General features: G+C 38.3%; 1 protein-coding gene across 6 annotated transcripts in view; it reads right to left on the bottom strand.

Moving 5' to 3' along the window:
* WDR33 (WD repeat domain 33) overlaps positions 1-25,718 on the bottom strand; it is a 108,734-nt gene that overhangs the window by 34,726 nt on the left and 48,290 nt on the right. The window contains exon 8 of one of the 6 annotated variants that reach the window (XM_030324755.1): positions 4,977-6,811. The exons of the other annotated variants lie outside the window; for them this stretch is intronic. Coding sequence (XP_030180615.1) covers positions 6,801-6,811 — 11 coding nt within the window. The 3' untranslated portion in view covers positions 4,977-6,800. Of the gene's footprint in view, positions 1-4,976; positions 6,812-25,718 lie in introns of those variants that run through there. 6 annotated transcript variants of the gene reach the window in all.

Here is a 25,718-nt window from a genome sequence, read left to right as displayed (position 1 = left end):
TCATGGTTCACGGGATTGAGCCCTGCATCACGCTCTGCACTAACAGTGTAGAACCTGCTTGAGTTTCTCTCTCATCTCTCATCTCTCTCTGCCCCTCCTCTCTCTCAAAATAAATAAACATTAAAAAAATTTGTTTTTAAAGACAGAGTAAAACTTCTCATCAAAACACTAGCTCCAAGAAGACTGGAACAAGATCTTGACAGTGCTAAAGTTGGGGGTGCGGGGGTGGAGGGAGACTCTGAATCTAGAATTCACTACCCAGTCAATGCCTCTTTTAAAGGTAAACATGAAATGAAGACATACAATAATTTTTTTTAATTTCTCCCACAGATCTCAGAAAGAAAAAAATATTTACCATTCTAGAAATGTGGAAACCAAGTAATAAATACTTAGTAGGAAATGTGAAAATCCAAACTGCTTTAAGTTAAACTTAATATATTATAAAGAATACCAGCATTTCCTTGAGGTGATTAAAATCTGCCATCTTCTTGTATTTTACTGAATGAATAATGAAAAGCTGAGAGAGCAAAAAATACATCCATGCACATTGTATTAAAAATCAAAATTGTTTTCTTAGGGAAAAGAGATCAATGGTTAATTCTGCCCTCCTCTCTGAGCAGCATCAACACAGAATCACAAAAATTCTCATTTCCACATAGTCTACTAGACTTCCCTCCATAGGAAGAAAAGATGAAATTAGCTTTGTCCAGTAGGAGCACAGGTACAGTGCCAAAACAGTATTATTTGAAAGCAAAGAAAGGATATATTAAATATACTTTAATTCATATTGGTACATTGTTTAGTGCTCATACATTATAATACAGCAGTTACTGGTAAAAAATATGGAGTAGGGGCACCTGGGTGGCTCAGTCAGTTGAGCATCCGACTCTTGATTTTGGCTCAGGTCATGATCTCCCAGTTCGTGGGATCAAGCCCTACCTCTGCACTGACAGCACAGAGCCTGCCTAGGATTACCACTCTCTCTCTCTCTGTCCCTCTCTTAAAATAAATAAACATTTTTTTAAAAACCTGCAGTAAACCTGACCTGTTCAAACATCAGATGTCACCAGTTACAGCCTTGTGTAATTTACTTAACCCTTGCTAAGCCTTAATATTTTTAAGTGTTAATACTCAATTATTGGGTTGTTTCAGGAATTAAATGAGAGCTATATAAGTAACTTATCATCATGCCTGGCACACATTTTGAACAGTCAACAAATGCTCTTATTTTGATTCAATCTCTGCCCTGAAAAATTCCACCATGAGGACAGATATTTCCAGAGTCAGTTATCCAGCAAGAGCTCTTCCTACTATGAACAGAATACAGGAAAGCAGAAAATGGCTCGATTTAAAACTACTTCCACAAAGTAAGACTTAAGATTTAGCTAAATTTCAGTTTTCAAATGACCTCTGAGAAAAGAACATTGAGCTCCAATGACCAACATCCAAACCAAGTTTTAGACTTGATCTCATGCCGTGTCTCTCTCAGAACTGGAAAATCGAAAACGGGGGCCGTCATTGCCTGAATGACTTTGACTACGTTTTAAGTAACTAAGAAAGACAGATAATACTTTTGCTATAACTACGGATTCCACTAGACTAAGATAATGCAGTCTCCAACACAGAGACTTACTTTTATATGTATGGAGGAGATGTTTGACGATTCTCTGCAGTTTCTCTTTTTTAAAGAATATTAACTCCTTTCTAGGGAGAAAGAAACCTACAGGAAAAATACCAGGTTTAACTCAAGTGTCTTTCAGTCATTTTACTCGATCACTTACCTCTAAATCCCCCACTGCCATGTATTATCTTAAGCTTCAAATACATGATTAAAAATTTAAATACATACTATTTTTTAAGATATAGAGAAATGATGTAAGTAGGAAAAATGCCAGGAGGGAAGTAATGGAAATTGCTTTATTTCTATTTATTTTATTTCTAAAGGTCACTGATGTGAAAAAGAAATTATGTCTTAAAATAAATCATGATTTTAGTACTAAATGAAATGGTGTATACAAGCCCCTCCTTTACTTTCAAAGGTTTACAGTGGAGGCACTTATTTCCCAAGACCACTAATTTTATTAAAATTTCAAAAAACTTCAAGCCAAGTGTGAGCATTCTCAAAAAATAAGTGGGCTTATTACTGAAGAATAAACCAGAGCAGAAACAAACCAAACCCTAAATACACAGCAGACTGTTAGAGGCCTTTAAGAGACTTGGGGGCACCTGGCTGTCTCAGCTGGAAGAGCATGTGACTCTTGATCTCGGAGTCGTGAGTTGAAGCCCCACACTGGGTGTAGAGATTACTAAAAAATAAACAATAAAAGACTCTAGGCTCCAAGACAGTTCAATGACAAAGGCTGTAATGTTGTAGTGAGGATAATTACAGAAGCTTCCATAAAGTGACTTGTCCAGGCCCCTGCTGACCTCTCATTTATACAGAACAGCCACCTTCAGTTAAAGTCAGACAACAGCTTTCTAAACAAAGCAGAAGTTAAGTCTTGGGAGAAACCAAAGAACAGGATTTAAGACTGGAGGAGAAAGCAGCACATAGCTTGAGGCAATGCCACACTATGACCCCGAAGCAAGGACAGAAGGGAAGGAAAAGGAAGAGTGAATGGGGAAAGAGGAGACAAGAGAGGGAAGGAGGATGAGGAGGAGGGAGAAAGGAGAAGAGGCATTCTATCTTAGAGTGAAGTCAACCAAGCATTTCACCTCGTAACACAATCCACTTAACCGTGGCTTGTGGCAGACGCTGCTCACTCCACGCCTGTCCTTCCCACCATCACCACCCCCACCCCCACCATGCACACACAGTCAACAGTGAGGGCTGGCATCCAGGGGAGGAGACTCTGGGGTAAGTGGACTTATTTAATGGTGAAAGAAACAAAAGACAGCTACTTATGCTAACCAATACAAATCTTCATTCAAATATTTAACCAACCAAGGATCACTGAACATCTGAGAAAAGTCAAACAGGAAGAAAGAGAAAGACCAGGAAAAAAGAAAGATTAAGTTACCCCAGGGAAAACAAACAGGAACAAGACCAAGGCAAACCAAACCAAATAAGCTGATTGCTATGCTAAAAACTTAAAGGGGTATATTCATTTAAAACAAACAAAAAAAGCAGGTCACTATGAAAAACAAAAATACCAGGGAACCACTAGATCTTGGAAATTACACACAGTGGTAAAATTAAAATTTCATCAGAAGGGCTACAGAACAGACTGGGCATGACTAAAGATAATATTCTGGAAGATAAAAACAGAAGAAATCTCCCAATTCTTTTTTTTTTTTAATTTTTTTTTTCAACATTTATTTATTTTTGGGACAGAGAGAGACAGAGCATGAACGGGGGAGGGGCAGAGAGAGAGGGAGACACAGAATCAGAAACAGGCTCCAGGCTCTGAGCCATCAGCCCAGAGCCTGACGCGGGGCTCGAACTCGTGGACTGCGAGATCGTGACCTGGCTGAAGTCGGACGCTTAACCGACTGCGCCACCCAGGCGCCCCTCCCAATTCTTAAGAGGAAAGGAGAGAAACAAAATATGAAAGGAACAGTTAATACAAGGCAGATAGCTCCAAGAGCCCCAACATTAATATATTAAAAGTTCTACAAGAGATAACAGAAAATGATAATCAAAGAAAGAAGAAAAACTCTTTGAAAGAAAGATTTGAAATTGTAGATTAAAGTGAGCCAAAAAAGATAAAAGTTTAAAATGCTTGGGGCGCCTGGGTGGCGCAGTCGGTTAAGCATCTGACTTCAGCCAGGTCACGATCTCGCGGTCCGTGAGTTCGAGCCCCGCGTCAGGCTCTGGGCTGATGGCTCGGAGCCTGGAGCCTGTTTCCGATTCTGTGTCTCCCTCTCTCTCTGCCCCTCCCCCGTTCATGCTCTGTCTCTCTCTGTCCCAAAAATAAATAAAAACGTTGAAAAAGGAAAAAAAAAAAGTTTAAAATGCTAGGGGCTGGGGCACCTAAGTGGCTCAGTCGGTTAAACGACCAACTCTTGATTTTGGCTCAAGTCATGACCTCACAGTGCATTGAGTTCAAGTCCCAAGTTGGGCTTTGAGCTGACGGCTTGGAGCCTGCTTGAGATTCTCTATCTCTCTCTCTCTCTCTCTCTCTCTCTGCCCCTCCTCTGCGTGCTCTCTCTTTCCTCTCTCTCTCTCTCTTAAAAATAAACACTTTTTAAAATTTTTAAATAAAATAAAATACATGGGGAGCCTGAGTGGCTCAGTCAGTTAAGCATCCATCTCTTGATTCTGGCTCAGGTAATGATCTCAGGATCATGAGTAAAAGCCCCACAGTGGACTCCATGCTGAGTGTGAAGCCTGCTTAAGAGTCTCTCTCTCCTTCTACCATTCAAGCTTTCTAAAAAAATAAATAAATAAAAAATAAAATACTTACACCTTAGTGTGGGTACAGTAAGAAAAGAAGTTGACAGAGAAAGAGCAATCATTTCAAGAACATTCAGAAAGGAAATCTAGGTTATATGCATAATAATGAGAATCAGAATAACATCTGAAATTGATAGATAATAGAGACCTTCAAAATTCTGAGGTGTATTCTAGAAGCAAGAATTCACAACCCAAACTATGAGTCAAATATGATGGCAAATTATACACCTCTCCAGGCACTAAGAATTTTGAAATTTATCTCCCAAACACTGTCTCCGGAAAAAAAATTTTTTTTTCTGATGTAATGTCAATTAAACTGAGAAAAAATGAGTGGACTTAACAAAGGAAGCCAAAGAAATCCCAGTATGACTGCAGTCACTGGCCCAGAAGACAGTTCAAATCAAAGCAGGAAGTCAGAGAGCTGGCTAAACAATGTCTTCAAAAATAAAAACAGGCAGCTTTCTGCCTCCAGGTCCTGTCCCCATGCTTTAATAAAATCACTTTTTTTTTTGCACTAAAACAAATAAACAAACAAACCAAAATTCATGTACTGTCACTGCAAAACTAAAAGAATTTTTAAATGCTTTTGGTGACATTACAAACAAACAAAAAAACGAGGAAGTAGTTAGAAATTGCAAGAAAAACTAACGCAAACTAAAATCCTTGGCAGTGTCTAAAAGTAAAGGGAGGAGAGAAAGTAGAAAGACACCAAGGGGCATGTGTTTCCTCATGTAACATAAGGTGAGTGAGTCAAAGGAGGTTGCTTAAAGTTGGTGGCCCAAAAAACTAATGAACTAATAAGCACATCGAAAGCTATCAGAAACCATCAAAACAACTATAATTTGTAATGATAAAACCCAGGAGGCAGAAGGCAGTTGGTGGTGTAAGTACATGAAACTCTTCATCTTTCATGACAGGAAGTAAAGAGACACCATATCAGACAGATATACCAAGAAATATATTATTTTAAATTCTGATGGTAACCACAGGAATAAAAACAAATTGGCTTAAAATTTTTATCTCTGGGGAGTCGTAATGGATTGGCAGATTTTTATGTTTCAAATTCCATCCTGCTATGATGTTGGAGAAAAGACTTTACCATGTGAGCAGATTGTAACTTTTAAAAATAAGATTGCATTCTTAAATGGTGGGAAAATCCTAAAATGTTAACCCTGTCATCTTTAGTTTTTGGCTAGACCACAACAACATTCTTAAACTTTATCATTAAGGACTCCAGGACTGTGAGGACAACTAAGAAGTATCTCCCAAAAGCTTAAATGTTCATAGTCTTTGATCCATCAGGTTCATGGTTAGCTGTCTATCCTAAAGGAAAACTTACATGAGTGGGAACAAATAAAAAGGTACAAGAAAGCTTAGTGTACAACTCTAAACCTCTTGCAAATCCTAAACGTCTGTCAATGAGAATGATTATGTAAGTTATGGTAGATACATGCTATGGAATGTTATAGTTACCTAAAAAGACTGAGGTAGTAATGACACGGAAACATGACCGTGATATATTGTAGTGGGAGAAAAGCAAACAGCAGAAGAATATATATGTGGTATAATCCCGTTTCATGTAGTTTTTTTAATGTATACCTTTTTGTATATGCGTAAGAACTGTGGAAACATACACACCAAACTATTAACAGAATAGTGATGAACTCTGGACATGAGACTGAAAAAGGGGAGAGACAGAGTTTTCACTTCTAATTGTGTGAACTTTTTATGAATGTTTATTACCTTTGTAAAGGCAGAAAACCTCAAGAAGATAACTTCCACATTAATCCCACCCAGTTCTTTCCTTACCTTTCCACCCCTCCACTCCCCCAACACTGTTGCACCACAGATCTCAGCCTTCCATCTGGCACATGGTGGGGATGTGTGAATCCAGACCTTACAATACTCTCCGAATCTTACTTCCGTGCGATACACAGAAAATACTTGCTGCCATGCATGACTGATGAAAACAACGCATCTTAATGTTACATTTAGTCTTCGGCTTGGTTGGCTGCGGTATGGCATTGCTAATAAAGCCAAAGTTACAAGTGATATCCCCACATCAGCCAAAAACTGTTATGCAGTCTGCTTTCATACTCATCGGTCATCTTCCTGGTGACAGTACAAGGTGTGGAAAGAGCAAAGTAAATCCATTTTAACTAGTGGGAACAAACGGACAGTGGGCTTCAGTCTCATGGTTGTATTCTGAAGAACACACATGCACATTTGTGTGACCAGTTTACCATTTCTTTGCCAGTCGACTGCACACAGTCACTGAGTTGTGTCATGTTGCCCAGAGAGCGCTGGTCAGCTGAGTATCTGCAGCAACACTGCCTGTCTGTGCTCTGTGGGAATAGTGTGATGCTGGGGTATGTGGGACCACGAAGTTCTCAGTTTCTGTTCTTTAATTCCCGTCTTCAGTCATCACAGTGAACAAAAAAATCAAAGTAATATGACAGAGTGAAGGCTACACAACCTTCACTGTGCTTGAAGTATCATTTTTCTTTCATTACTCATTTTTAGAGAAGGCAACAGTAAGAGGAGAAAATCAAGACTGACGGATAATAGAATATATGTGGACTTACAAAGGGACCACAGTGCTAGTTATATAAATATCTCTAACGATGGAGTATTGGATTCTGATCTAAACTTAAAATGTCTATTAAAGGGGAGCCTGGGTGGCTCAGTCGGTTGAGCATCCGATGTCGGCTCAGGTCATATCTCAGGGCTCATGGGTTTAAGCCCCGTGTCGGGCTCTGTGCGGACAGCTCAGAGCCTGGGGCCTGCTTTGGATTCTGTGTCTCCCTCTCTCTCTCTAACCTCCTCCGTTCATGCTCTGTCTCTGTCTCAAAAATAAAAAAACATTAGGAAAAAAATTTTTTTTCAATGTCTATTAAAAATGCCCAAATAAACAACTCACACAACAAAAACATATCATGCTTTTGGCCCTTATATTTTTTTCAGGATACTGTAAACCTAGTAAAAAGTAGCAATGGAAAAGGGGCACCTGGGTGGCTCAGTCGGTTATATATCTGACTTCAGCTCAGGTCATGATTTCACAGTTTGTGAGCTGGAGCCCTGCATCGGGCTCTCCGCTCTCAGCGCAGAGCCCACTTTAGATCCTCTGTCTCCCTTTCTCTCTGCCTCTCCCCTGCTCACGCCCTCTCTCTCAAAAAAAAAAAAAAAAAAAAAAAAAAAAAAATTTTTTTTTTTAAGTAGCAATGAAAAGAAAATTCTGCTACAAATCTGTAAGACAACTCAGTATATCTTATGCTCACCAACTATCAACTGACCTAACTAGAACTCAAAAAGAAAAAAGCTGGGGCGCCTGGGTGGCGCAGTCGGTTAAGCGTCCGACTTCAGCCAGGTCACGATCTCGCGGTCTGTGAGTTCGAGCCCCGCGTCGGGCTCTGGGCTGATGGCTCAGAGCCTGGAGCCTGTTTCCGATTCTGTGTCTCCCTCTCTCTCTGCCCCTCCCCTGTTCATGCTCTGTCTCTCTCTGTCCCAAAAATAAATAAAAAATGTTGAAAAAAAAATTAAAAAAAAAAAAAAAAAGAAAAAAGCTAGGAGTTATCAAGAAGACTCCAATCATTATCTGTTCAAAAAGCAAACAGGCAAGCAACAGACCAAAGGAAAAGCACAGAATCTGGGGGACAGTACCTGGGGAATAGTGGAGGTGCACTACCGCCTTAAGGGAATATGGTGGTTCTGAGATGACAGTGGAAGTAAAGTATGAGGACTTACATAAATAAAGTTTTAAAAAATAAGCCATAGTTCCATTTCAATGTTATTTATTTAAATGTGGCTTACAATACAATTAATTTGATTGATGACACTTCTAATCCTAAGAACCCTTACTGAAAATAGGATAACCACATATAATATCCCATCCCAAATCCCAACTCTTGATCTAGTCATCTCCTTTTAAATAAATCCTTCATAATGCCTTTCCTAATGAGCTCTAAAATCCTCTTAAATCAAATTCACTGAAATATGTGACTTTCTTTACACCATCTTTCTTTGCACATAAGTGATGTAAGCAACACACATTTACTGCATGCCTGGCATGTGAGAAGGGGATCTTCTGTGTGCTTCTCCGACTCTCACAACCACCCTGTGAGGTAGGTATCATTAGCCCCACGTGACAGAGGAGGAAACACAAACTCAGGTGGACTTGCCCAGTGGCACAGCTGGGACTCAAAGCCAGAACTACGGACTCTCAGATGACTTATGACTGCCCCCAGGGAAAAACTATACTGTACCTAGAATTCTGGCGCAGCTGGAGAAGAGGCTCGATAATTTTAAGTTCCTTTTTCCTCATCACTTAAGCATTGTAAACAGCAATTACACTATGTTCTCCTACCATTAAGTTATTTTTTTAATTTGGAGGGTATCTTTTATTTATTTGTTTATTTTTTAAGTTATCTCTACACCCAGCATGGGACTCAAATTCGTGACCCCAAGATCAAAAGTCACATGCTCTACTGACTGAGCCTGCCAGGCGCCCCTCTTATCATTAAGTTTTGAATGTTAACAATGCACAAAATAAAATTTACCCCTCCCATTTTACAGGGAAAAAATAACATACTACAAATAGACTTACAGTCATCATTAATTAGGAAAAGACATAGTAAACTGTACTATTATTCCACATCAATCCGTCTGGTAGATGGATACTTACAAAGACATAAATGTAAATCCACTGGTTGTAATAAATCATAGAAGAGTAACTCCTGTGGGGATCATTAAAGTGGGTTGCTGCCCAGACAGATTTAGTTTCAAAACACAAAACCTGATCCAGAAACTTTAACCAAGAGAATGTACCACAAACCTACATGCCTAAATTATATGAAGACATGTCCTGGCATCAACACATAATTTAGATACGGATAAAAATGGTTATGTAATAGTTCCCTGCTAATCTTAAAATTGTGGTAACTCTAGGATCCCTTTTCCTATGCAAAAATACGTACTGTAGTTGGCAAATAAAATCTAAAGGACAGTTCATTTTAGGGTGTTTAAAACTTAAAACACACACATTTTTCTGCGTGGAATGGTCTTTAGGTCTGAAACGTTATCGCCCTTAGTTGGGTCCAAAGCAACCACACTCTAATGCTACTACTGCTCTATCAAAAGCACCAAGATGTAAAAAGTTTTGCAATCTAAATACTTTCTTAAAGGTTTCTGAGAATCTCATGAATATTCAAAGCTATCATAAAGCTATGAAGAGTTCAATGACCGAACATTATATTCTTTGTTGCCACAGGAAAATTCCACAGACCAACAACAGATCTAGTAGTACTGCAGGAGGAAGACTGGTTTGCCTAGAAGGTATCTTGCCTGATGGAACTACACACTTTGCATTCTCCCTTCTTGTGACACTACCCAAATGTGCTACTCAGCTAAGTCTTAACTACTAACCTAACTTTTCTAGTTCTAACACTTACTCATTTTTATTTTTACCACAGTTTTTATTTTTTTCAGTATTAAGGAGAATACCCTCAACTTGTTATTCAAGATGAAGATATATAAAGAAGCAACTGATACATATTGCAGTTTACTAGGACACAAAATTTTGTCCTCAAGACCTCCAATTTAGAAGTATCTCTGGACCTGCCTGAGCCGATGCTCCAGAAACATGTGATTTTTAAAAATTACTACTTTTAAAGCTACAAAAACTATAAAACTATTTTATTAATTATACATATATTCTTCTGTATACTGTAATAAAATCATGCAGTGCTTAGTCTAGAATATATGTGAAATTAAGAGACTATTAAAAGTGATGACTGTAAAGCAAAAATCAGCTACCACTAGCATTGCTCATGAAGACAGGAATGGCTATTTGACCCCTTCTTCCATACCCAGGGTCTGGCACTTAGTAAGCAGCAATTATTTGAATAAATGAATAGATATAAATTTCCCTTTCATGCTCTTTGATGAACATGACTAAGACGGACAATGGAGCTATGAAAACATGATCCTTTTTTCTTTTTTTACCTTAAGTCAATCTGACAGTTCATAAGGAATTTTTACAATTATTATAATTTTTTGTTTGTTTGGAGAGAGAGAGAGAGAGAGAGAGAGAGAGAGTGTGTGTGTGTGGGGGGGGGGGGGAGAGGGACAGACAGAGAGATAAAGAAAATTCCAAGCATGATCCACACTCAGCACAAAGCCCGACACGGGGCTTGATCCCACAACCCTGGGATCACAACCCGAGCCGAAATCAAAAGTCAGACACTCAACTAATTGAGCCACCCAGGAACCCCAATTATTATAATTTTTACTCGTAAAGTATTTGACAGAGTTCTTAAATCTTTAAAATCCCTTTGGTATTTACTGCTTTATATTAACATAGATAATATAGAAAATGAATGACTGACCCTTCCCAGATGGAAATAAACCACCCCTGAAGCACTACAAACCAATCCCTGGATACCAAATTTAGTGGGGTAAACCCTGGGATCCCCCAGAGAGATTAATGCAGAAAAACTCACACATCTCATTTCTTTTATTAAAAAGAACATGTTTGTATTTTATCCACTACTTCTAGCCAGCTGAAAACTGATGTGCTTCCCAACTGTTTTTGTTTTATAAAAACATAACTATTGGTACCACTGCAGCTTGTTCTAATGACATGCCCAATGTCATGGCTACTGAATCCTGACCTCCCCCCACCCCAAGCTGGTTTCTACAGAGTGAGAAGCCAGTTTGGATTTAAATGCTTTTAAGTTTAAAAAAAAAAAAAAAAAGCAGTCTCTGACCCCTGAGAAATAATCTAATACTCACAGCTAAGCCGCAATGTTATTACAAACTGATTTGACATTTACCATTTTGCTCTCCTGATCTCTCCAGACATCTCTGTCATTCTGAGACCATAATGAAGTCAGATCAAAAAAAGATCACCGTTCAACCCACAAAATATAAAATGTCTCTTATGCTAAATGAGTGACAGTCCTCCCTCCCCCAAATTACCCAAAGCCCAGATCCTATAATACAATCTTTGTAACACCCTCTCACTGAGACACCCCATAGTTCTCTCTGGTCTGTATTCTTTGCTGCAGAGAGTATTAAATCCAACTTGCTCAATTACAAGTGTTCCTGGAGGTCTCTGAATGAAGGGTATTGACATCTGTAAATACTAATGGTGGAATGAAAATAGACTACATGTTCTAGGGTTACAAAACGGTTCCAAAATATGGCTTATTAGTACACATCTCACAATTCACAGAGAGGGCAGCTTTGGATAACTTTGGTATAACACTTCTTCCATTTTGCTTTTAATGTCAAGACCATGCTAACATGTGTTGAAAGTTCAGATAAAATAAAAAGCATTAATGACAATCGTACTGAAAATTGTTAAGGCATGTAGGAAAAGCCCAGCTAGCAATGTTCATTAGGAGAATGAGCAGGAGCGACTGGGTGGCTCAGTTGGTTAAGTGTCCGACTCCAGCTCAGGTCATGATCTCGTGGTTTGTGAGTTCGAGCCCCACGTCGGGCTCTGTTCTGACAGCTCAGAGTCTGGAGCCTGCTTTGGATTCTGTGTCTCATTCTCTCTCTGCCCCTCCCCTGCTCACACTCTGTCTCTCTCAAAATAAATAAACATTAAAAAGTTTAAAAAAAAAAAACCAAAAAAGAATGAGCAGGCATTCGCCAGGAACCATGTCAATCGGGGACATGCTCACATATCTGGGCTATACCCAGATGCAGAAGTGTTTTAAAACAAGGACTCCAGTAAGATACCCAACAATAATAAAGCCAAAGGTGTAAGGAAAAGAAAAGGTGGCAGAGGGTAACTTTTTCTTTAAATAGTGTTCACCATAACTACTGGAAAATCCGGGTAACAGGCTGTGAGAGGAAAAGGAAAGCAAAATTTTTGTATGTGCTCTTCACTGAAAGACTTTCTCAATGTGCAAAATCTCCCACTTTGCAGCTAAATGTTATTTTTGTAAGTATAAATCACACCACACAGAGGTATAAAAACCAAGAATACCAACTTAGAAAAAAAACAAGTCCTTACAACACAAATAAATCTACTGAAGACACTAAAAAACTAGAAATCCTGAAGAACCTGAGGGGAATAATAATTTTTTTTAAAACCCTTCTCTGCCCCAAAGATAAGGCAGAAAACACCTTTTAAGTGTCAATTGTATAATCAGATTTTTACAAACCTATAAAAATAAAGCTCCCATTACCTACCTACCTTTTAGATAAAACTGAAAGATTTTCATGTCTAGGAGGTGGGAACACACACACACACACACACACACCACTTCCCCAAGTGCCTACTGTGTCCTTCCTGGACTTGGAAGACTAAGTGTGGATCATCACATAAAAGTCACTGTCTTCGAAGGCACATCATTTCTTAGCAACCTGCACTGTATGGGAATTTTGGTTCAGAGAAAAAAATACATTCATCACCACTACCCTCTCATCTGTGTAGCACATAAAGTGTTATATATATTACAATCTGATTTCCGTTAGGCATTACCACTTACTTTTTATGGATCATGAAAACCTTGTTACAAGTAGAAGGAGCAATGATTTAAACTCATCTTCTGATGCCATTATGTAGTTCAAAACTATGATTTAAGGGGCACCTGGGTGGCTCAGTCAGTGAAGCATCCAACTTCGGCTTAGGTCATGATCTTGCAGTTCGTGAGTTTGAGCCCCGCACTGGGCTCTGTGCTGACGGCTCAGAGCCTGGAGCCTGCTTCAGATTCTGTGTCTCCCTCTCCCTCTCTGCCCCTCCCCCACTTGCACTTTGTCTCTCTCTCTCTCAGATAAATATTTTTTAAAAAAACCAGAAACCAAAAACTATGATTTCGGAGCACCTGGGTGGCTCAGTCGGTTGGGTGTCCGACTTCCGCTCAGGTCATGATCTTGCAGTCTGTGAGTTCAAGCCCCATGTTGGAGCCTGGAGCTCTTCAGATTCTGTCTTCATCTCTCTCTGCCCCTCCCCTGCTCTCACTGTGTGTCTCTCTCTCTCAAGAATAAAATAAAAACATTAAAAAACCCTATGATTTCAATATAAAAATGAGAACCAATTTTTAAAAAACTATTTAAAAGCTTGTTCAAAGATAATACGTATTATATGAAGTAATGCCTGTGTAACTTACAGTAGGAAAAGAGAGTTTGTGGTCTCCAAGTCCATGTGGTGAAGGAGGTATTAGGTATTTTGGAGAATAATGGGCTAAATATTCTAAGTTACATTTTATAGTATGTTTATATCCTTTCATCTGTATTTGTATTAGAGTATTAGAGATAATCCAATTAAGAAGGCTGACTTTTCCACTAACTCCCGACCTCCTCTGTAAACCTCTTCTACAATTTTTCTATGAAAAGGAGAATTACGACCCAGTGAATTTTAGCACATTTAATTCAAGTGTCATTCTACAATAACAATGAAAAAAGACACCAAACTGTTGACTACTCTCTCTTTACAATGTAATCCTAATAGTGCCAAGTTTTATCCTTTATGATGATCACAGACCTTGGTGTGCCTCCTCCAGGACTAAAACTCTCCTCTTTCAAATACCTTTCATTTCGTAAGCATCAATATCTAATATCCAATTCCTAAATCAGAACTGTCACCACCTGATTTCCCCAGTGTGGGAGGGCAGCAGTGTTTTTTTTTTTTCCCTTAAAGAAAAAAAATGGCCAAATACTAAAAAAAAACCTAAATTTCAAACAGTTCAAAGAGTTAAAGTATTTTACAGTAATTGACTTAATAATTTCTCTTCTAGAATTTAATAAACCAAATAAAATGCCTAGCAAATCACTTGAAGATTTTTTTTTTTTTTTTAAAGAGAGAGAGAGAGAGAGAGAGAGCATAAGCAGGGGAAGGGGAGAGAGAGAGAGACACAGAATCGGAAGCAGGCTCCAGGCCCTGAGCTGTCAGCACAGAGCCCAATGCAGAGCTCAACTCTCGAAGTGCGACATCATGACCTGAGCCAAAGTCAAGACACTTAACCAACTGAGTCACCCAGGTTGGGTGAGCCCGAATTTTTGTTTAAATAAGCATTTTATTTTCACCAAGAAGATCCTTGGTAATTTACATTTGCATGACACATTAAAACAATAAATCTGTAAAGCAATAATACACTTTTAAAAGATGTAAATGAAAGTTTCCATAATTTCTAGAAAATGATGAAACATGTAAACTATTAATAACCAAACTTCCACAGCATTTAACATTCAGGGCCTACAGAAACAACATTAAAACTGGGCACTGTATTGTATGACCTCAAAAAAGCAGAATTTAAGTTTGGGAATTACTAAACTTACAGTGTTCTTTAATGCCTAGTATCTCCTTTAATACCATTCTATTTGCTCTTAGAATCACTTTATCAGTAGGGCCAATATCTGCTACACCTGAGATAAGATTTAGCCTCCCACCCTCCAACAAACTCCACCAAAGACTTTTGGGGTAGAACAGGTGACATCCCAGCTAGTCTGATGGGATGGAGTAGAGGCTGATCAGAAGGCCCCAAAAAAATGACATTAGGTTTCTGTATTTAAGTCCTGTCTACTAGGACAGAAAATACATAGAATTAGCTTCCCCAAGACCCCTAACTTACCACTGACCACCTTACTCATTGAAGAGGATAAAAAGAAATGATATTCTACCACAGTTAGCACTAGCTCATCCAACTTCATTACTAAATGGAGTTAGAAATTACTGTGATTAAATTTGGTCAATAGGAAAAAACCTGTTCCTCCCCCCAGAGAACAATAAATGCTGTCCCAGTGAAACAGTCTAGACACCAGTGACCAGTCTGTAGAGGTGTGATGAGTTGTGACAACTTGATTTTCAGTGTATTCAGCATTCACATTCACCATGGTGCTTGCCCAATTCACAAAACGTATTTGAAGAAATGAAGAACTAGGGAAATGTTGGAAATGCTGCTTAAGGATGAGGCCATGCCTTGAGAATTTTTATTGACCAGAGTTGGCAATCATTAAATATTTGATTCATCTAACAATTAAAATAGAATCTTTAGGGGCGCCTGGGTGGCTCAGTCGGTTGGGCATCTGACTCCAGCTCAGGTCATGGTGTCACAGTCCGGTCCGTGGGTTCGAGCCCCGCATCAGGGGCCTGCTTTGGATTCTGTGTCTCCCTCTCTCTGCCCCTGCCCCCCGCTCACACTCTTTCTCAAAAATAAATATTTTTTTTAAATAGTGAAATAAAATAGAATCTTTAAATGCTTCCATATGAGATCTTGTTTAAAAAGGCCAATTCTGAGTGTGGAATTTTTTTATACCTGAAAACATCGGAAAATCGTGACATTTAAGCAAGGGGCCACAGTGCTAACCCCAGCAGAACGTACACTAAAGTGGTCCTATTTATGGACCACTCGTAAACAGGAACCTTTACAACTGCAATAACTAATGGCAGTGGCTGAAAAAACTTACATGAGAAACATAAAATATACTTCTGAAATAACCATTTTTATCCTTAAGTAGGCAGAGAAATGGAAGCAGGCTCTGAAATTAGTTTGGAAATGAGGTAATAACTGACATTGATCAAACGTTCTTTATGGCACTACATGCTTCTCATGAATTAACCTATTTTATTCTCATAACTACTCAGGAAGGTCAGTACTACTATTAATCCCCATTACACAGAAGAAAACACAGATACAGGAATGTGACTTGCCCCAATGTCTCATGGCTGGTAAGGAATAAACTGTGACTAACATCCAGGTTCCAGAGCCTGTGATGATAATACACAATACTATCTCTTTATATAATAACTTTTGTTGTGTTGCTTTTAGTATCAGGAAACTAGTAAATGAAGCTAATCAGAGAAATAATAAAACACTGTTTTCAAAAGAACACAGAGGCAGGGCTCCTTGGCTGGCTCAGGTGATCCAGCATGTGACTCTTGATCTTGGGATCATGAGTATGAGCCTCACTTTGGGACTAGAGTTTACCTAAAAAACTAAAATTAAAAATAAATAAATAAATCCTTAATGTTTATTAAAAAAAAAAAAAAAAAGAGGGGCACCTGGGTGGCTCAGTCGGTTGAGCGTCCAACTTTGGCTCAGGTCATGATCTCACCGTTTGTGGATTCAAGCCCCACATCATGCTCTGTGCAGACAGCTCAGAGCCTGCAGCCTGCTTCAGATTCTCACTCTCTGCACCCCCCAACTTGTGCTCTGTCTCTTTCTCTCAAAAATAAATGCTAAAAAATTAAAACAAAAAAACAAACAAACAAACAACAACAACAACAACAGGGGTGCCTGGGTGGCTCAGTCAATTAAGCATCCAACTCTTGACCTCAGCTCAGGTCGTTATCTCACGGTTCACAAGTTCAAATCCTGTATGTGCACTGTCAGTGCAGAGCCTGCTGGGGATTCTCTCTCACCCCCTTGATCTCTGCCCCTGCCCCGTGCACATGCACTCTCTCTCAAAGTAAACAAATTGAAAAATAAAAGAAAGAACACAAAGGCAAATCAAGGAAATTAATACAACTCTACAAAAAGGAAAGGGAGATGATAGAAAGAAACCACAAAATGACCCCAAAAAACCCCTTGAAAAACAGTAGGAAAAAAGGGAAAGTAATTTAAAGAAAATATATTTGAAGGTCTAACCTACCTAACAAAAGGCTTGGGTGGAGTAAAAGGCATGAAGGAATCTTTAGAGTGCTGAAAACATTCTTTATCTTCACTGATAATGACCACTACACATAAAACTTTTTTATAAAGGCACCACCAGTGTACACTCTTGAGAAGAAAAATCTATTTTACATAAAGTGTTCATTACAGGGTATTACTGCCTCCACCAAAAACCAGTGGTTTGGAATAAGTTATGCTAAAACAATCCTTTTTTTAATTTTCTTTTCAGAATTACTGAAGGAGTGTCAATGAAATTATAGTCAAATAATAGGCAATCTTTTGAACTAGTCTGTGGATCATGGCAGAAGATCATGGCTTTATAGCCACATGACTGAAAGGTCATTTCCAACGTTAGTTTCCACTAGATGTTTTGTTACCTGTGATGCAAGTCTGCAGAGAGGGCTGCAAGGTTCTTTACTTGGCCTCTGTCCCATTTAACATCTTTTTTTAATAATCTAGATGGCCAGCTTTGCAAATTTACAGGTGATCCAAAGCTGGAAGTTCTCTAGGTGTTAGGATTCAAGAAGATACTGTGATGTTAAATTTAATGACTTAATACATAAAATGTTAACTGAAAATAAATATAAGGCCCAGTATTAAGGTTTTCAACCTCAATTCTGGCTTATGAGTTTATATAAGAACAAATGTAGAGGCACTGGGTAGCTGACTCTAGATCTCAGCTCAGGCTCTGTGCTGATAGTGTGGAGCCTGCTTGGGACTCCCCAGCTCCCTCTCTCTCCCCGAAAATAAATAAACTTTAAAAAATGTGCAAGTTTTAGATGATTAGTGTGAATTCGTATGGTGTCCTGCCTTCCCCCATTTAGCAAAAATGGGTGTTCAGAATGGTGAAGCTTAATTCTGGACTAGAGATGCTCAAAATGGCAGCCGGTCCAGAAATCATGAGAAAGAGTAAAGGGATTAAGTATTCAACTTGGGTAAGAGAGACTTAAATGCCATTTTCAAATATTTAAAGCATTATGTTTGAAAGTCGGGTTGGATTTATTATATACAGATCTAGAATTCAGGGGGTGGAGGGGATATATCATATATGGGCTTAATGATGGAAACTTTTTCCTATAGAAAGATGAGAGGGTTGCCGTGTGAGCTCTTAAACATCCCCTGGCCCAAACTGGGAGGTCTGCTTGCTGGCCCCCTGTGGTGGCTGTGCCTTCCTGGTATTCCCTAGGGACCAATACAGTATTTAAAGATATCAGCAAATTGAAGCAGATACAATTCACTGGGCTAATCATCCAAGTAAAATGTGATATGCCAAAAGAATGCTAATAATGGTAAAGTTTGCTCTTTGAGAGCAAAGAGAGTTACAGCAAAATACCTTCAAAGGGAAAAAAACAGAGGATTCAGCAGATTGGCTTTGAAAAACTTATTAGTGCATGTTGGGGAAACTAAGACTAGTTTATGAAATAATCCATAAAAAAGGATAAATGGGGTGGGGGGGTGGATGGGATAGGACTTAGAAATACCATTTCTTGATTTCAACAGAAATTCTTAATCTGGTCTCTCTATAACTAAAGAGACCATAGCACTGTAGGTGCTTCTTATAGATTCCAGACATAGGACATAAATCAAACTTTAAAATGGTTTTCTGACACATCGTTAAAATATAAAGGGAAAAAGTAACTATTAAAACAACAGTATTGGGATGCCTGGGTGCCTCAGTCGGTTGAGCTCTCAATTACAGCTCAAGTCAAGATCCCAGGGTCGTGGGATCGAGCCCCATGTCGGGCTGTATTGAGCACAGAGCCTGCTTAAGATTCTCTCTCTCCCTTTGCCCCTCTCCCCTGCTTCCACTTGCTCACTCTCTCTCTAAATTAAAAACAAAAAACATAAAAAACACTATTTGTTTTGGTACTTAACCTCCCTCGTTGACAATTATTTTTAATGTATCATACTTTAATCATTTAAGGATCTACCCACTAAAACTGAAAAAGCCAAAAGTATATTACCTATTTATCTAATTTCATCAGCTCTTTGCAATGCTCTCAATTTTAACTTTAAAAACTACCAGAGAGGGGAGCTTGGGTGGCTCGTCTGACACTAGCTCAGGTCATGATCTCACGGTCCATGAGTTCCGGCCCCACATCGGGCTCTGTGCTGTCAGTTCAGAGCCTGGACCCTGCTTGGGATTCTGTGTCTCCCTCTATCTCTGCCCCTCCCCACTCACGCTCTGTCTCTATCAAAAAAATGAATAAACATTAAAAAAAAAAAAAACTACCAAAGATAGGGGCACCTGGGTGACTCTTCGTTTCGGCTCAGGTCATGATCTCAAAGGTCATAAGCTTGAGCACAGCGTTGGGCTCTGCGCTGACAGCACAGACCCTGCTTGGGATTTCTCTCACCCTCTCTCTGCCCACCCCCCACCTCAAAATATGAATAATAATTTAAAACTATAACCAAGAGCTGGATGCTTAACTAAGCCATCCAGGAACCCCTAAAGAAATTTTTTTTAACTACGAAAGATCTAATTAGCTGGGAAGCTCTAACAATATAACCAGGTAACTAATTCATCACCAAATGGAAATTTCAGCCTCACTCAAAATAAACTGAAGCAGGGGCACCTGGGTGGCTTAGTTAGTTGAGTGTCCGACTTCGGCTCAGGTCACGATCTCACCATTCATGAGTTCAAGCCCTGCATCAGGCTCTGTGCTGGCAGCTGAGAGCCTAGAGCCTGCTTGGATTCCGTATCTCCCTCTCTCTCTCTCCCCTTCTCTGTTCATACTCTGTCTCTATCTCTCTCAGAAGTAAGTAAATAAATAAATAAATAGCTGAAGCGATTATAAAATAATTAATGCAAAGATGCACACTCTTTCTGGGAATCGACTGCCTAAATTAATTTTTTTTAATGTTTATTTTTGAGAGAGACAGAGCACAAGCAGGGAAGGCAGAGAGGTAGACACAGAGTCGGAAGCAGGCTCCAGGCTCTGAGCTGTCAGCACAGAGCCTCATGCAGGGCTCAAACTCACAAACTCTCTAGATCATGACCTGAGCCAAAGTCAGACGCTTAAATGACTGAGCCACCCAGGTGCCCCTCAACTGCCTAAACTATTAATCATTGTGATTTGTTGCTGTCAAGAAACCAGAATCTTTTACATAGAAGTGTCTGGAAATTGCTAGACTCTTAATTAAAACACTGTTGGTGGCAACAGCATGCAACTCTGGCTTCCCAAGAAAGCCACAGATCTATTTTCAACAAGTTTTTTGTCATATTATGTGCAACATTTGAAATTAAGTACAGAGACAGAAAGAATAAAGCCCAATATAAAAATCTGAAAACAATTCCTGTAAAAATGTGAATGTACCATATAAAATCAATATTTCAGGGGCACCTGAGTGACTCGGTCGGTTAAGCATCCAACTCGATTTCAGCTCAGGTCATGATCTCCCAGTTCACAGGTTTGAGCCCCTCATCAGGCTCTATGCTAACACTGCAGTGGGAATTCTCTCTCTCCTTCTCTCTGCCCCTCCCCCTGCTCTCGCTCTCTCCCCCTCAAAATATACTTTTAAATAAATAAACAAATAAACAAACAAAATGGGTATTTCAGAGCCCTACTAATTTCTCCAAATAATATGCTTTGGAAGTCTTGTTAAGACTTATTAAGTCTTTTTCCCACTCATTCTCAGATGATTCTTTACATAGAAGAACCTACCATAATCCAGTCCTTACAGGAGAGAAGGAAAAAAGCCTTAGAATAAACTTCCTCAAAATAAGGAAACACCAAGAAAATCAGTGTCCATAAGTAAAATTGGTTTACATGGTTATTTGGATGATTAAGTAAGATGTCCTTGAAGAGCTTTAATATTAAAATATGCTATGTTAGTGGAAGGAGTTATTCTGATACAGTCTTTTTTGCTTTGCCTTTTTTTTGTTTTGTTTTTTAATAGGATCTTTTAAAGGAAACTGGGTGTTTCTGGCTTTTGTCTGGGGGAGAACAGACAGGATCTTGAGGAATGTTTTGTAAAACATTATAGAAATAAAGTAGGTCTCTTAATCATGAACTATGTGGTTTGCCAATTTTACTTTAATAAGTAAAATTATTTCCAGTAAAGCATCAAAGATTTTTGGAATACTCAGACTTCGTAAACATGTCTTCACAAATTTCAAAACACACTGCTGAACCAAAAGATCTTTGCAGAGGGATTGATCTCATTTATTAAAGACCACAGTCAATGCAATAAGGAAGGCATACACAGGGATTTATCAAAAGTACTAATAATATTCTTCTTAAGTTGTGTGTACTCAGGGGTTCATTTCCTCTCCATGAGTGCTAGATCTGAAAACTAAAAACAGACCTCACCCCCGAATAAGTCTCACGATAACTCCTTATGTCCATGTCCTTATTATATAAACCAGCATATATCTTATAACCCATTCAGTTTAAACTATTCATTATAGTTTAATTTTTCTGTTGTTAAATATATCATACATTGAAAACCTATAATATGGACAGTTTTAAAGAATAGTAAAATGACCTTGAGTACTTAAATTACTTCCCTCTAACTACACTCCTCCTCTTCCCCCCCAACCCCCAAAAGAAACTCTACAATTCTGTCATCACAGCTTAGGAAGACATCATTACATCCATGTTGATATCAATTTTAAAACAGAAAAGAGGCAGTTTAACATAGAGGTTGAGTATGAACTCTGGACCAAAAACCCTGGGTCCAAATCTTAGTCCCACCTCTTATAAGCTACCTGACCTTAAGACAGGTTTACTTAATTTTTCCATACCTTGGTTATTCGTTTGAAGTGTGGAACAAACAGTATTCAGCTCACAGGGTTACCAGAGATTAAACAAAGTTCTTAGAACATGCCCAATACATAGTTAAGTGTAATATGTCGGCTATAGTTAAAACTAAGAAGGTAAAACAAAAACTAAAGCATGCTAAAACTTGTAACCTGGGTTCTTTTTTAAGAGTATTATGCTTCTAAAATTCATTTCAGTGTTCTTATTGATTCTATGCTTTTACCCCTTCTCATGTGCGTTCTAACTCTACACTTCTAACACTATCATGACCTCTGATAAAACTGGTAAAACTACACTTCTAACGCTATCTTGACTCTTCTTCCATATTCTCCACCATCTTAAGTATGTGAAAATATCTTATCTTCCCTACTAAACTTTTTTTTTTAATGTTTATTTTGAGAGAGAGGGAGAGAGCACCCACGCTGACAGCGTGGAGCCCGACGCAGGGCTCAATCCCCACAAACCATGAGATCACGACCTGAGCCAAATCAATTAGCTGAATGAGCCACCCGGGCACCCCCACTACTAAACTCTAAGAAGGAGAGGGGTCATACCTTTTAAAAAGATTCTTCTACCAATGGTAGAAGCATATGCTCATTAATTTTAATGGCTCTGTTTCACTTGGAGTCAAACGGAGAAGTATCAGTAAACCAGAGACTCATTTAGTCTCATGTACTCCTGGTGCTTAAAGGTTCTTTTAATCCCAGCCCATATACTGAGTGCTCCAAAGAAAAGAATAGGGGCACCTGGGCAGCTCAGGCAGTTAAGTGTCTGACTCTTGGTTTCGGCTCAGGTCATAAGCTCATGGTTGTGAGATAGAGACCTGCGTCGGGCTCCGCACTGGGCATGGAGCCTGCTCAAAATTCTCCCTCACCCTGTCCTCCTCTCCCACTTGTGCGTGCTTGCTCTCTCAAAAACAAAACAAAACAAAAGAAGAATAACTGTGTATAAATTATGCTGACTTGCATGTGCTTTAGTAATGACTGGTATATGACACTTCTCAATTTTGCAGTATATTCAATTTCATACCTATGGACCAATCACCATCATCTTTTGAGTAGCAAATCTCCTAATGATAGGTCCGTGTTCGTTTTAACCTTAAAAATCTGATTGCTTTCTCTTGTGTAACTTCTTCCTTTTCCAAGAAGCAGGAGAATGATCTCAGAAAGGACACTTAAAGGTAACCATAAATCCTGCGGTCAGTAGTATGGTATCATGGCTTCTGCCATGCGTAGGGATCCTGTATTCTTACAGCTGACGGTCTACGTTAAGAAGACATGATAACAGTCTTCAAATAAAGGGCTGCCATGAAGAAGACAGTATAGTATAGACTAATTTTTTTGTTATCCAGAGGCAGGACAAGTCATACAGAAGCAGATTTCTGATATAATGAATGAACCTTCTGAAAACTAGAGCTATCCAAAATTGGAAAAGAGAATCATCTGAGATAGTGAATACTAGAATGCTAAAAATGTTTATGAGTAGAAGACTGGTTTTTAGGAATGATGTAGAAAAGGTTAAGTATTTGATAGAGTTGAACTACATGATCATAAACACCCCCTTCAATTAAAATGCTCTTGTATTTTCCTTATAGTTAAACCCAAGTTGCAGTCTAATGTACAACACTAACATGATGCAGGAGTATGCTTACCTGCTCAGTGTTTAAGAGTCTGTGTGGGTTACAGGAACAGCAACCCTTCACAGAGGCCAACTGGCATTTTAGATGTTGGAAGATCCTATCCTTATTTGACTCTGTGATCAAATTTTCTATGTATAAAAGCTAAATTAAATTCACTTCAAATTTTATATGAAGAATTTCACAGCAGCCCTGAGACAACTGGAATCCCATCACCCTGGGGATCCTCAACCCACAAGCAAAGAACAGGAAAATCATAACACCAGTTTTACTGTTTTATAATCACTGCTAAATTTCAGAAAATTTAGAAAAACAGGGAATGACAGAAAATGGATACTTGGAACCTAATAACTTATCTACTATACCAGACCTGCCTGCTACTAGAACTACTACTTGGAGATACAATTAACTTGGTTTAATAGATTCATATTGGTCCCATATACTCATGGAGGTACTAAGAAAAAATATTTTTAAAAGGAAGCAAAAATCATGAATAAGCTAGAACACATATCATAAAAGTACATGGAAGTTCATTATACTTTTGTATGTTTGAAATTTCCGTAGCAAAATTTAAAATATTTAAATTTAAAATTAAAAGAGCCCCCACATAAAGAAGAAAATTCTACTCTCAATTAATATAGACAGGATGCTGGTATATTTTTTAAGCTACAAGAGCAGATAATAACTCAGCATCCATTTACCGTTATCCAAATTCACCTCAATTCAAATCTGAAAATATTTAACTGCTAGAATATCTCACATACATTCTACATTCCAGAGGAAAAGTTTTTTAAGTACTATTTAGAAACAGCTGCATCACCAAATTGGGTAACATTTCATTGGAACATGAAACTGAAAAATGTTATCATATGTCAGGTTTTCTTTTTTAATCCAAGATACATAGTGATTTTAAATCAGACTTCACAATTATTGTGGTCCTCCCTAGTCCTCTGTAAAAATAACTGTTTTGATACTTTAGAATATTGCTTTTAGTAACTACAATTATTGTTTCCTTTTTATTTCTTAGGATTTTCAAAGCCCAGAAAAAGTTGTCCGTCTTATTTCTGTTTAACAGCGAAGACTTCTATCAAGAGTGAGGAAAGATGCAACATTATCACAGCATTAGGCAAGGAGTCAAGTGATAAGATTCTAGTCCTGGATCTGAACTTATTTCAGATGACCCTGAACATGTCATTTACTCCTGCTGGGTTATGATGCTCACCCATAAAATAACTCCAGCTAAATAACTCCAAAGACTCCATCTAGTTCTGAAATTACACAATATTATAGCCGTCATAGTGAGTACACTCTTTAATACGTACTATATCCTTATACTAGCTATCACCATACAGTAAGTACTGTGGATGAACCCACACAAAATGTGCAAAGCCAGGAATGTTTAAACAAATATGATTTCAAAAACTACTGGCTTGAAATATGGGTTAAATATCAAGGGCATTTATTTTCTTATCTAGAAAGCATCAACACTGAAGGCTTTATAAAGTTCTGGAACATTGTTAAAAGCTTGTAATTTAATCAAGACTTGAAAGGAAAGGAAAATTGCTGAACAGTAAGTTCTTGACACCCAATGTCTATGGTACTCATGTGTCTACCCTGCATTTATGTGTCAGAGGAAGATGTTACTTTTATGCTATACTGAAATCAAGAGATTGAAGTAAAATGTTTGTTAAATCAGTACAAATTCAAATTAAGCACTTGAGAAAACTACCTTCCTAGTTAACAATAAACCAGTGAGATTACATGTTTTTATTAAATGTAAATGTTTTTGCCTCAATGTTTGTATTACATATATAAAACACAGTTAATTCCCTAACACCCACTGATTTCACATAAATGGTACTGATAAATTGTTAGCATTTTCAGAGCCTTACTTTAAAACTAACCTAATCCAAGGTAAAACTAATGATTTCTTTTGTAGAAGGGAGTAATTCATAAACGTTAGTTTCTAATTATGAAATCAATAAAAGTAAACAAGAAATCCCTCCAAAATTTAATAACAAGTGGGCCATGTAATGTATAAATGTGATATACTTTAAAAAAATACATTTTTTTAAACACCTGCTTACAGAAACAGCAATAATGAGAAGTACAGCTATTGATACTTCAGGTAATCATTGTAATAGGACTACCAGGAGAATGTGAGCCATGTAAACAAAAATATAGTGTTATTATGTTGGAGAAAGCTACCTGGGCTACAAGACAGGAAAAGGAATATAGCCCTAACAGATAAATACAGATAAGCAAGTAATTGGGGAGGGGGGTGGAATGACAGAAGGGGAACA

Source organism: Lynx canadensis, chromosome C1, assembly GCF_007474595.2.
Source record: "Lynx canadensis isolate LIC74 chromosome C1, mLynCan4.pri.v2, whole genome shotgun sequence".
Classification (NCBI taxonomy): Eukaryota; Metazoa; Chordata; class Mammalia; order Carnivora; family Felidae; genus Lynx; species Lynx canadensis.
This window is presented reverse-complemented; position numbering and strand designations above follow the sequence as displayed.